The sequence below is a fragment of the Carassius gibelio genome, chromosome A8 (assembly GCF_023724105.1).
Source record: "Carassius gibelio isolate Cgi1373 ecotype wild population from Czech Republic chromosome A8, carGib1.2-hapl.c, whole genome shotgun sequence".
In the NCBI taxonomy this organism is placed as follows: Eukaryota; Metazoa; Chordata; class Actinopteri; order Cypriniformes; family Cyprinidae; genus Carassius; species Carassius gibelio.
In genome coordinates this window covers 16,960,345-16,973,965 of record NC_068378.1, presented here as the reverse complement: position 1 = coordinate 16,973,965, position 13,621 = coordinate 16,960,345, and the positions used below count along the sequence as shown (strand labels likewise).

General features: G+C 36.5%; 2 protein-coding genes across 4 annotated transcripts in view; one reads left to right on the top strand and one right to left on the bottom strand.

Annotated features, from left to right (window-relative positions):
* The window catches only part of LOC128018662 (copine-5-like), a 66,603-nt gene extending 63,253 nt beyond the window's left edge, over positions 1 to 3,350 (top strand). For both annotated transcript variants that reach the window (XM_052604323.1, XM_052604322.1), the window contains one exon: positions 394 to 3,350. In XM_052604323.1, the coding sequence (XP_052460283.1) occupies positions 394 to 582 (189 nt within the window). In that variant the 3' untranslated portion in view covers positions 583 to 3,350. The remainder of the gene's footprint in view (positions 1 to 393) is intronic.
* Positions 3,351 to 9,297: 5,947 nt separating this feature from the next.
* On the bottom strand, positions 9,298 to 13,377 carry LOC128018663 (5' exonuclease Apollo). Of its 2 annotated transcripts, XM_052604325.1 has the most exons (5): positions 13,197 to 13,377; positions 12,744 to 12,979; positions 11,438 to 11,603; positions 11,116 to 11,298; positions 9,298 to 10,733 (listed from the first exon to the last, which is right to left on the bottom strand). In XM_052604325.1, exons 2-5 carry the CDS (start codon positions 12,933 to 12,935, stop codon positions 9,604 to 9,606), a joined length of 1,671 nt encoding a protein of 556 aa, XP_052460285.1. In that variant the 5' UTR covers positions 12,936 to 12,979; positions 13,197 to 13,377; the 3' UTR covers positions 9,298 to 9,603. The 2 variants fall into 2 exon arrangements, with proteins under 2 accessions (XP_052460285.1, XP_052460284.1); XM_052604324.1 differs by lacking the exon at positions 13,197 to 13,377 and having other exon boundaries at positions 12,744 to 13,187.
* Positions 13,378 to 13,621: the final 244 nt, after the last annotated feature.

The window sequence follows — 13,621 nt, the reverse complement described above, 5'->3', positions numbered from 1 at the left end:
TATATATATATATATATATATATATATATATACAATGAAACTTTCCTACATAAATATTTTACTGAGATGAGTGCATATGTGTGTATGTGTATTATATGCACTCATCTCAGTAAAATATTTATGTAGCTTAAGCAGTGTCAAAGCAATATTACTGTTTAGGAAATTTTCTTAAGGAATAACTCTTGGTGACCTACATTTACAGGCATCTCAGATTTAGAGAAAACGGAGACATCACACTTAAAAAAAAATGACTCAAGCTAACAAATAACAACAAGGCTTGTGCAGCCTGTAAATAATGAAAGAATCTGGAGTTTACATGGGTAAAAAAAAAAGATTCAGGGAATAAATAAACACCTATAACTAACTGCTCTCTGATCTTATCTGTGCCTGCAGTTCGTTCCATTCAGAGACTACATGGACAGGACGGGAAACCATGTCCTGAGTATGGCACGGCTTGCCAAGGATGTCCTGGCCGAGATCCCGGATCAGTTAATCTTATATATGAAGTCAAGGAGCATCAAGCCCAACCAGACACCACCAGACTACAGCCCACCTGGGCTCAGCCCAACCCCCACCGTATGAGTTTATCCAGCCTGCTGAAAGAAAACAGGCGATGTTATGTCACCACCAATTTGGATCTCATTCAAAGCCAGTACAACTGATACAGTGTGAGGCATCTAGGAAAGCGGATGGTTTCAATTCCCAGTTTTTGGATCTAATACACTGGAGAAATTGAAAACTGTATGTGTGTTCTGGAGATTGAACTGTAAAAGACGGCTCTTATTGGTTTGTGAGTTTGTGTCCCCAATCATAATTTCTTTACAAATTAGCCAACACTATGAAAATCTATAAGATCTGCGCATCTGCGTTTTCTGTTTAGAGGTTTACTTGTGAAAATGTAAGAGGTTGTTTGAATATTATAACCTGAATGGGTGATTTGTTTAGTGAAATTGTTTGATTTGTGTCTAGAATTTGTAGAAAAGTCTTTTTAGTACGAAGGAATATTTCCCATTGCGTTTTCCCATTCATAGCTTTTTAGAGCTATGATAAACAAGATTTTCTATTCTTACGCATGAAATCCAGGTAAAATCACTTGTACATTGCATTAATACATTGTATTTAATGTATTTACATACTTTAGATGAAATTAGTTAAGAAAATCCAGTGTTAAAGTGAAAAGCACAAATATTTTCTTAAAGCTGTAAAATTTGTAAATGTTAACAAGAGGTCACAGATTCAGATTCAGATTCATTACACTGTAAACAGACTGAAATTTCATGCACAATCAGCTCTCAAGAACACCAAATTTACTTTCCAGCAGTTTAATTTGTCCCTCCAGTTCCTTGCTCTGGAGCCGCTATATCTTGATATTGTGCAGCAACTCCTTAGACACGTGAGTTATCAGGGGAATCATGAGAGATTCCTCGCCGCTCGCTGCTGAAGATGATTGGGGATGAGGCAGTGTCTGCTGTTTTTCTTATAGCACAGTCTGACTCACCTGCAGCTGCCCGTGTCCAGCTTTAACCTTTGCCCTCTCATTCCCGGGATTCTCCCTGGAGTTTAAATCACTTTTCTATTCGTCACCATGGCAGCAATTATTTTACTGGTTTCAAAAGATGAAAGACACATTGCATGCAGCTGAAATTGCATTACATACAGTACAATTATAATGCCATTTTGTTAAAATGTTCTACCTTTGAATCATTTATAGCATTGGCATACTGACAGGATAAGCACTGAACACAAGTAATTTAATAAACTTGCCTTACATACAGTAAGTTTACATTAAAGGTTGACAGCAAGCATAAATTAAAAACAGTATTTTACTGTATATGCAGTATTATTACGTACTAAGGAATTGCATATTCATTTCTTTTCTAATTTTACAACCTTAAAAAGCTTAAAACATTCAGTTAAATCTCATAATCTTATAAACTATAAGATTTACTCATTTAGCATACACAGCCTTGTATACAGCTTCTTTTGTTTGAGGTCCATTTTGAAAATGAATAATAATCACTATTCTCAGACAAATCTGTACGTATCAGTAAATACTGACTGTCTTGCTTTTTTTGGACAACAGGGCCGTTTATACTTGTTCTTACCCACAGTTTTGATACATTTTCTCCTTGTCCAGTAAATGTTGACATCTCTGCTTGTTTGTCCCAAGTTGTACCAGTGTTTTGGTTTTACAACATCTATCTGTTAATATAATTCAGATTATGAACTGTGAAGATTATCTGCAGTTTTATTTTTAAATCTCCACTGGTCCTCAAACTACACATTTGTAAGTGAGCACAGATGTTTACAAGATGTGAATGCCTCCTTTTTAACCCACTTTTACAATATGAATGAGAATGTTCTTTCACAATGATTGTTCAATTTAGAAAATCTGCTCCCAGATTACAAGACAATGTGTTTAAACACCTTTCTTTTACCGTGAGTTATCAGCACACCTGGAGTTACTAAGAATGAAGTGATCCTTCAGTCCATTAGGAGGTGAAGATCAAGCCTGGAAAGGGATCATTGGGTGAAAGGGTCTGTTTGAGAGTGTTAACAGGTGGATTGATTTTGAAGGCTTATTTACTCTTCACTGGATATTGTTATTGGAAAACTAGTAGATAATAGTCCTTTTACTGTTAAGAAGAACATTATTTTTCATGTGACTTTTTTTGTTTTGTTTTTCCCAAGGGGCTTTCTATTGTAGTCTGTTTCTCAAATGTAAACCTGGAATTTATACTTAAATGTAACCTTTTTTAATCCTATTTAATATTTATGAATGCATTGCTGCTAGGTGGCTTGTAAATCCGAAGAACAAATTACAAGCATCCTGAAACACATGTATATCATGCTTCAGAGAATGTTAATGGGTTCATTGTATGGCATGGTGTAAATTTAGCAAATAGAGTTTTTTCCCCCCACTATAATAAAGGCAGTAAGTTATAAAGTAGTGCACAAAACCATTGCAAAGAGGTAATAGTAGAAAAAGTGTAAATTATGTGTTAAAGATATGGCCCTTGTCCAGTGCCAGCATTCCCTCTGTGAGATATGCATATTGTGCCAAAATGGCAGACTGGTTCAGTGACAAACTGGCTTATTGATCTGTGTTTAGCCTCTGCTGCTATACTCGCCTCATAACTGAAATACAGAGCATGACGCATCCCATCCTTGCTGGATTCCTTTTCCTTCTCTCTTTTTCTCTTCTTCTTCGCCTCTTTTTATCACAGTCGATATGCATGGTGAGCTATTTCCAAAACCGAACATAGAACATTGCTGTTGTCATTCCTGTGGTCTGTGAAATTGGTAACGATTGCCTTAAAAATTGAAATGAATAAAACAATGACAACGTTTTTCGAGGAGATCTGAGAGAGATTTTTTTGTATGCATGAGTTTCTTTTTCATGAATAATCCATCAGATACACACTGTTGCAGTCTATTACAAACCGAAGCAGCCTTTAATGGGAGAGCGGAGAGATTTTCTCATTAATTCATGTTAGATGCCACCGCTGGGCCCTCCAGAGACAGGTGTGCATTTACATAAGTCTATTCGCTTTAGTTCCTTCGGGTTTGTCACATTCATTCTGAGCGATTAGTCACTAGTCTCTCTGGTCACAGTGTTTAGATGATGTACACGGGTGAGTTTCTCTCCTCAAAGGGTAAAAATACCATTACATGTCATTAGCTAGTTTTTTGTTTGTTTTTGTTTTCATGTGCTGACACTGCAAAAGTTCCAGTCTATGCTGTGTTCGTTATGCTTACTTGCTAATTTCTGAATGCTAAACAATTGCTATTTAGTGTGTTGGGTCAGTATTGTTTAAGCTAAAATAGACTGACTAAAATGGGTAATCATGATGCAAATAGAAGAGTAAAAGTTTATGTTGAGAGATTTTTAACTAAGTGACAAGTATTGGTCAGTGTTTGTTTGTTTGTTTCATTGCTGAACAGCGGCAATGAAGATTACTCGCCGTCCAATCAGTTGGCTCCCTTGGTGGATGAAGGATTCCTCAAAGTGATTGAAACCGGTAACTCCAGAGTTCATGTGTTTTTTGAACGATTCATTTAAAAAACCACCGCGTGAGAGTCAATTGTTCGTTAATCTATATTATAACCTAATTATGTTGTATGTTTATATGTGCAGCGCGTGATATTAGAGCGGTGCTGGAGACATTGCCATGGTCTCCAAGAAATTTGGAAATATGTAAGCCTAAGTAAAAGTTATGTTCACCAACAAACCTGTTCTCTTATTTTGAGAACATTGTGTTTTGTGTATGAGTGACACAACAACCTGATTTGGAAACCGCCGAAAGTTTTAATTTAGTGGCGCGCGGTCAAGAAAGAAATGGTTTACCCCAATCGTGTGACTTTTGTTTTATTTAATTAATGCTAAATAGGCTAAATATTAGTTAAAGCTGTTAAAGGGCTTTGCAGAAACAAGTCATTGCTCCAATTATGTTCAAATGCCAGTAGTATAGGATACTGATAAAAGCAGCATCTCTAGATTCGTTTGTTAGTGTAGCATGCTTTTGTCTGTATGTCCCCATATCTGTAGAGATGTATCAGGTCCTCTTATAAGACACATGGCTGAATGGGGACAGGTCTGAGGTCATCAACATGCTGAAAAGAAAACACTAATGTTCTTTGTCATCATGCCGTAAGCCAGACTGGCTTTTAAAACACAATACAAAACATTGTACCAGTGAAAAGCATGAGCCCGAAATAGAGAAACCAGGGAACATTTTCACAAATGTCATCTGAAATCTGGGTCATCAGAAGTCTAGAACAACTCTAGTTCTCAGACACATTTCATTGCACCTAACAGGCTGCACATTTTTAAATAAGTGTGCAGTGTACAGTTTTGATATTCATCTGCATTTCATCAAAACAGGAGTAACAACACCTTTGGCAGTGTATTCGAGCTGATCAAAATAATCTCCCCGAAAGGTGGAAATGGAATAAAATAGAATAAAATCTACATATTCACAATCAAAAATACATGAATGAGGGATTTTTGTAGATATCTAATTTGCATGTTCATTTCAGACATATTTTAGCCAAACAACAGAATGAATATGCAAGTGCAGCGAGCAGTTAAATTATATATTTTTTTCTGCTCAGAAAATTTGACAGACTTGCCACAACACATTCACTTTACCCTGAGAAAAAAACTGAATAGCCTCATGCATCATCATAAGACGACTCACTTAATCATTGGATTGGTGTTCTGTATTGTGAGAATAAATGAAATTATGCCAGGCTGACCTAAAATAAAATGAACTAAGCTGATAAAACTGTCAACAGCTGGCACTTTTCATGAATATACTTTTTGGGTTTGACACCCAAGAAATAGCGTAATTTGAACTTTTTACAGCGTGGTGGAAGTAAATTAAATAACATTTTTCAGTTGCATAATTATCATCATTGTTATTTGATAAATCTCGTCTAATTGTTATTTTTTTATGGATGTATTTATTTGGTAGATCTTATATTATTATTTTGTTAAATGCTAGAAAAGAACAAAATCACACAAATCAGGGTTTGACTAAAATTTTATTTGGCAAATGGCTATACAAATTACATAGCAAGAAGTTTGCAATAAAGATGAACCTTTTTATAACATATAGTGATTTTATTGTTTGTAATTGGAATTACAATACTGGAAAACTATGAGAAAGAGTTTCCAGAAAGAAAAAAAAAACAGCAATATAGTGCCCTGGCCACCTGCTATCATTTCATTCTGGATGCAGTTGAAGTGAGCAGCTTGGAATACCAGAATGTCAAAAGAAATTTGATGGACGTGACAAAAGTTTTTAATTCCTAAAGTGTGCTTGATCTCCAGTTTGACACTTGAAATTTACCAAATATAATAACACTGGTGCAATAATGATAATAATAAAAAAAGTTCAGCAAAACAATATCAACTGAAATGAACAGAACATATAATACATTTTTTGAGCAGTTTCGTGACTTTGTGCATGTCTTCAGCTTAATACTTGAATATATTCTCTGCTATGGTCTTTAATGCAATTTCCAATGAAGTTGTTCTACTCTCCTAATTGCGTATGCACCCGAACACACATAAATACTCTCCTTCTTTTTCTTTCTCATTAAACTGTCGTGGCTCTTGGTGTAAAGGGAGGGACACCCTGTCTGGGGCACATCAAAGGCTTTTGCAGTAGCGACAGGGGCTGATGAAATGCTCCATGCCTAATTTAAACCTCCAGCAGCACCACAAGAACTTGTCTCAAATGTCCCAGTAAAAGTCACTTTATGGATGGCCTACTTCAGGAAGCAGGCTCAAATCACTTGAGACTTTGATTCTGGCAATTCCAATACTCTGTCTCAGAGAGGAAGGAACTGTATTATGCTCAGGGTGAAGACACTCTATCCAGCACTGCAGATGCTGACCAGAGACAAGTCATTTTGCGAACTGAGATCAAACTGTGAAGGGAAGTCTTCAGAAAAGTATCAGTATCATCATTTTTTCGTTCCTGAATCAATCTGGTTTTGAATGAATCGGTTGAATTAGTGATTCTAATGACTCTCTTATAAAGACAGTCACTTGATGTCATGCACTTTCCTCGTATAACAATGTAACTGCAGAAAGTGTCAATGAAAATCCCAACCACTATTGAATATATTTGCAGACTGATTGGAATGAACACAATCACAGACAGACAAAGTGGAGTACTAACAATAAAAAGTCCCAGTACTGTTACTGAAACACTGTTTTGCCAATCAGATTTAAAGACAGGAACGGGTGTTTGTTACCTGTTTATGAGGATGGACAAATGGATAGAGTAAAATAAAATAATAATTAAAAAACAATTGTACTCAGAAAATATAATCCTACTCCTGCACTCATCATGCTTTGTTTATTTCTCTTTGTTTTTTTCTTCTCCTGCAGACACAAATGTCAGAAGCTTTAATCGGTCAGCAGGGGTTCTGCTGCAGGGTTGACGAGCTCGAGGTCAGGCAGCTGCATCAGTGTGAGAAAACTGCATAAAGGTGCTGTCATATTAGTGAAATTTCAGCAGGACTTTGCAGGCACAAAGGGCTGTTATCTATTGGCAGAAGTGTAACAATGTAAAAAGCAAAGCTCACACAGAATCACTTTCAAACCAAGCTGATTTCTGCTAGTCAACGCAGCAAGTTCATGCGACCAAAGAGTTAAAAAATCTGCTTGGTAAATGTGATCAAACATTAATGTGTGTGAGCTTGAGTGAGTCTCCATGTATAAAAAGTTAATTTGGTTGTTATATTCTTACTCTACACTAGCCATCAGTCAAATCATAAATGCTCACTACTGCAAAGCTGTTCATAATCAAAGCATGGCCCAGATAACAAAGTCAGCCATGTTGCTCATTGACAACTTGTTTAGTAACAAAATAATTCACTTGAATCATGAAATAACAGGATTTGATGTTGATAATATTATTACTACCCAATCCAACATTTAACTATCCAGTGATAACTTAGAGGGTCTGACTGAATTACACATTTACGCTGATAATTCTCTCACTGGCTGTGGTGAGTCAGTCTGTTGTTTCCCTTTTGGCTGTTGAGCCAGCGGTTGGCCATCAATCCAGGATGTTAGGCTAAGGATTCTTGTGCTGGATCAGCACAGCCTGAAGAGGGTTTTTAATGTGGTTTAAGCCTCATCTGGAATGCAAAGAGTCCCCCTGATACATCAAACCATTCATCCTTTATGAGCATAGTGAGTATGTGCAGAAACCAGAGGTGAATAAAACATCACGGCTTTAGGACATCCTGGCTTTACTCGTATATTTCCTCGCACAGCAGCATGCAAGCCCAATCACTTACACACAATCCCTCAGTACGTGGATACACTGGTAAACAGCTGTTTGGACTAACTAAATATGTATTAGAGGAAATGTCACAAGTTGGTGAATACTAAATGACAGACCTCTGACTTCTCTATCTATAGTACGATAGAAATAAATTAGACATTGATCTGCTCTTATTTTACTCATGTCTCTGAATATGAGGCAGTGGTATCAGTAACATCAGGGACAATTCCTTGCAGATAATCTGATCACACAGAGGAAATGTTTAGGTGAAACTTTCGATGGATTGTGTATTCTTTGAACATACACATTGATCTGAGGAAACAGAAATATCTGATAAAACTGATGGATCTGTCACAGACATCAGTGTTCGAGTGTAACTGGTAGAAGTTTTTTTTTAGACTTATCTCATAGCCATATGTGAGGAATGAATTTTTGACAGATTAAGAAGAAAAAGGGCTGCTTCTCCAATTTCTGCTTATCCAAACAGACTGTCAGTGGTGTAAATGTTCCCTCTACAACAGAAGTTCAGCCTTGGGACCTTAAATGACTTCAAACAGTAATTTCAATTAAAACTGAAATTGCATTTAGTACGAGATTACATTTTGAGTTTATATTTTAAAAAAAGTAGAATTATGCTGTGCACATAATCAGTACTATCATAAAAACATAACTTCTAACCTTTTTGAAGGCAATTATAAAATCAATAAGGTTAATTCGGTATATTTCCCTGCATTAATTCCACATTACTGTATATAGTAAATGGAGTTTTAGAGCATTGAACTAGTCTGCCACCTGCTGGTTAAACCAAGAGCCTAATCAATTTACCCAGCCTAAAGCAGCGCTTCTCTATTTTGTCAGCCCCCAAAAGAAAACAAAACATGTATCATTGACCTTCATGTCATTATGATCTTTTCCCCTGGAACACATAGCATAGAAGTTGTGTATGCATCTCTTGCACTATACAAGTCCTTTAAAGTCATATGAGGTGCAATGTATTAGGAATATAACAAAGTTCTATTCTGCCACTTTAATTATGTGCAGGGATGTTTTTTTCTTTTCTTTCAGAGGTAAAGCCAGATAAAATGCAGAGAAGAAACCACCCAACACTTCCCTAAAGAAAACTTTCAATAAGAAATTAAATAGCAAACCAATCAAAGTATTAATTAAGGCCATATTTTCTATTCCTTTGTATGATTCAGAGAACATTCCAAAGAATTTAATGCTAATTTGAAAATAACAACATGAGTTATCACTTTAATAATCTTCAAATGATAGTTTTATGCGTCACAACATGCACAGGACATTCCATCCAGTGCCCATCTGTTACAACATTACTCTCATTAAAGACAAGTTCATTTGGATGTTGCGTCAATATTCTACACAAAAGACTGAAATGTTTATGTTCAAATGTTTTACAAAATTCATATGCTTTAAGTAAAAACTAAATAAAATGTATCATATGTTAAAAAAGACACATTTTTACCCAAAAGAACAAGAAACACTTTTAATAGGATCTTTTCCCCATGTGAATACAAATCTTCACAATAAGCTGCTGTGTGATGCTACATAAGATAAATGCATGAAAAACATGTTGAACCTCAGCATCAACATAATGAAAAAAATACCATCATATTGATGTCATCAATAGTTTTTGGCTCAAAGAAAAGCAGAATGACAATGTGGAAAAGAATTAGTACTTGACACAGTGCTAATGATTGCTGTTAACATCTAAAATACAATGATATATGTTAAATAAACATTCACATAAACATTACCACATACTGGAAGTGCTTGCTTAATCACATTTAGATGTGAATGTCTTTATAGCTGCTTCAAGAGGATCACCTGCCGGATTAGGAAGATCAATCGGAGTAAGGCGATTCACTTCACAAAGTCCCCGTGATACCTGGTCACCTTTGAGCTGCTCAGCAGGTATGGTGAAGTTCTCAAGGAGCAACTGCTCAATCTGCTCTCGCTGTAACGTGAAGGTCACGGATCGTGTTTCAGGGGGTGTAAGTGCACCGGTAACACAGGTCTGGTCATGCATACTGATGCTATCCATCGAACAACACCTCTCTCTAGAATTGGTGCTGCCTATTCGAGGACTCTTCTCCTTGGATGATTTGGTTGGACTTGCATGCTCACATACGTACACAGAGCTGCGGTCAGGTGATCTTACATCTGGAAGTGTACTAATAGATCGGTTGTCATCTGAAGGAAGGCTACTGCCAATTGTGACGACATCTGATGCAACTTTGACGGGTTTCAAACGCTTGTTGTGTGGGCCCTTCTCTCGAGAGTAGGAGTTGGTGCTCATGTCTAGAAGAATGCAGTCAGAATTTCCATCATCATGACTAAGTCGGCTTATTTTTGACTCTGGAGATTCGAACACCACCCCACGAGACTCTGGGGGCAAGGGTGTTTGAAGCATGTTTTTTATTCCATTTGCGGAGGTCTGAATATTAGAATTGGTCATCATGTAGTGCTTGACCGACTCTGGAATCACCACCTCTTTGGGCTTTTTCCTGCTAGGGTTTAGAAGAGAAGAAAAATAAGGCAGAGAGTTGCCTACAATGGGCACCAGTGAGATAGGACACAGGGCTGACACAAAGTCCTCCAGCTCCTGGTAGGAAGAATGGTCAGAGTAAGGCACCACATAGACATTAGTGTGACAGGAGACCAGGGGGCGGCTGGTGGGCAGTATAGCGATGGTAGGCTGGACTTTATTCCACGCATGCAGGTTGGAGGCGTTGATCATAGACTGAGTGACCACACGAATGCGGCCCGCACCAGAGTCAGTGGTGAAAACGTCTGGGAGCTCTAGAACACGCAAGGTTTCCAGGCGCTCTCTATCCACCTCCACCCATGTTTTAAACTCGATAGCCAGCTCCACCAGCAAAGACTCTTTACCCAGAGAGTAAAGACCTAATAACAGGTAACAGACTCATTAAGAATTATTGCAATGGAGATTCACTGAGATTAATTCAGTCACTTTTCACAGCATGCTATCTATCAACACAACTATATAAAGTTAATTAGCCACATGAATGACAAATGTATGAGATGAATATAAAAAATTGTAAAATATAAAGGGAATAATAATACAATTATTTTTTTCATTGTCACATGATCCTTCAGAAATAATTTTAATATGCACCTGCTCAAGAAACATTTTCCATTGTTTTTGTAGAAACAGTTGTTCGGTTTAATTTGTTTGTGGAAAATGCGACAAAGTGTCTGAATATAAAACACATTAAATTCTATTCCATATTTTTTTTATTAAACGTTGAAAGTGGGAGAGTCTCACCAATAACCACAGCATATCCAGGATGAGTCCGAATGATCTCTTTAATTTGCTGTGTGGCTTGTTGACGAGAAGGTACGGCTCGAGTGGGGTCACAGTTTGTGTTGTCCAGATACAGCACATCAATGGTTGTGGTGTTCCTCAGACATTGCTCTCTAAGCATAGATGGAGTATAACGGAAATCACCTGAGATAAAACACAATAACAGTATCATTAAAATGTAATTTTGGGATGTGACAGTGGGATCCAATAATGTTCTGTCTTAAGAAAAACTATTAGATTACTGCACATTTCCATAATATTCATTTCCTCCTCCCAAACTTACCAGTGTACAGTCTGGTGCCAAAGTATCCCTCAAAGAGAAACATAACTGCCCCAGGACAGTGATTGGCATCTATTAGAGTGACAGTCAGTCGTTCTTTTCCAAGATCATCAAGCAACAGCATGTGAGCTTCCCCAATCTCCAATGGACGAATCCATTTCTCCTTGACCTGTAGAATACAACAACAGGACACAATTACCGGTAGTAATTCCTCCAAATTAAAGTCATTTAGTGTACAAATGTGACCCTGGACCACTAAACTAAAGTCGCTAGGGTATATTTTAAGTAATAGCCAAAAAAAACATTGTATTGGTCAAAATCGATTTTTCTTTTATGCCAAAAATCAAGTAAAGATCAAGTCCCATGAAGATATTTTGTAAATTTCCTACCATAAATAGATCAAAACTTAATTTTAATTAGTAATATGCATTGCTAAGAACTTCATTTGGACAACTTTACAGGTGATTTTCTCTGTATTTCGATTTTGTTTTGCACCCTCAGATTCCAGATTTTCAAATAGTTGTATCTCGGACAGATATTATCTTATTCTAACAAACGTTACATCAATGAAAAGCTTATTTATTCAGAAAAAAATATATATCATCTATTTTAAAAATTGACACTTAAGTCTAGTTTTATGGTCCAGGGTCACAAATATGTGCATTAATGAACTATTTTTTAATTCAAACTTTTAAATTCAAACTGGGACCCATTCCTAAAACATAAAAACAGCTAAATATTTTCAGTTAAAATTGTAAATATGTAAAGACCAATTTAAACTGCGTGGGAAAAGGCGTGATATTATAAACATTTTTTAATTAAATAAAACAGGCTTTTATTTGGTTAGTTAAGCAAATTCATATGCTTACTATATTTTTACTTTTTTCCTCACTATTACCGTACTCTTATTTATTCACATTTACTTGTAAAGCTCTGTTCACTATAAATATTCCTTTGTAATTTTTTTTTTTTTTTTTACAGTTGACTTTGATATATGTAACAGTGTTATTGTTAACTAAAGTTATTAAAAATATAAATATAAGGTGAGAAAACAATTAAAATGCTGATTTGGTAATTAACTGAAATAAATAGGTTAAAGTAAAAAAGTAAAATAAAAATAAATCTATATACAAATATTTAAACATATGACAAAATGACTAAAAAATAAACTAAAATAATAACTTATAACAATATAACCCAACTCTAATTATCAATAAACACTGTAATAGCACATATACTGTATATATACACACAGTTCTTTCTTTCTAATTTTCCCCAGACCCCAGTAAAATGATCTATTCGTCCTCACCTTAAGTTTGAGCTGGAGCAGTTTGGCAGTGAGAGGTGAGCAGTATATGGGCCTGTGACTCCAAGTGGATGAGAGGCCAATGGTGTGATCCGCGTGCATGTGAGACAAGAAGAACAGACGCACGTGATGGCACTTACGGAGCTGCCAGCAGTCTACAGCTATAGGAGTGTCTGGGAGGACTTTCCCGTTCATTTTGTGCTGCTACGAGGAGTTCAGAAGGTACCTACGGTTTAATCCTAAAGGGATTTGATAACAAAAGCTGTATTTCAGTTTCACTGGATTTGTTTGAAAAGCGTCACTTCTTCAGCAGCTGTCAGAAATGTAAGTTAAATAAACGACGTTCAGCGTGCACAGGCAAAGGTTTGTAATGTAACTGACAGCTTACAAGCTAGCAGTAAACGAAAAGCATCGCTTTTTTAAGGCACATAGAGTAAAAAAAAAAAAGATAAATACAAGCTTGCCAGTTGCTGTTGCAGGTGATGATCAGGTGTATTTGTGCAGAGCCCGCGCATTGGGCTTACGAGGGTCGCCGTATGTTTACAAATTCAAAAGATTTCAGCGCGCATTGAAAGGCACTGCTGAGCTCTTTCATTTGCAGCGGCTTTGTCCGCCAAAAAATACGTGTATTGACCACGCCTCCATGTATTGCACGAGCCCATGTGACGTCATTTTCTGGGCTCAGCCATAGAAGCGACTGCTTCCATTATCTATCTATCTATCTATCTATCTATCTATCTATCTATCTATCTATCTATCTATCTATCTATCTATCTTCGATTTATGATCACATTGGAAGATATTAAGCGTCATTCAAACTTAAAATAAGGCGCTTTTAAATGCCGTCTCAGCTCATTTAGTATTTTGTTTCATTTATGTTT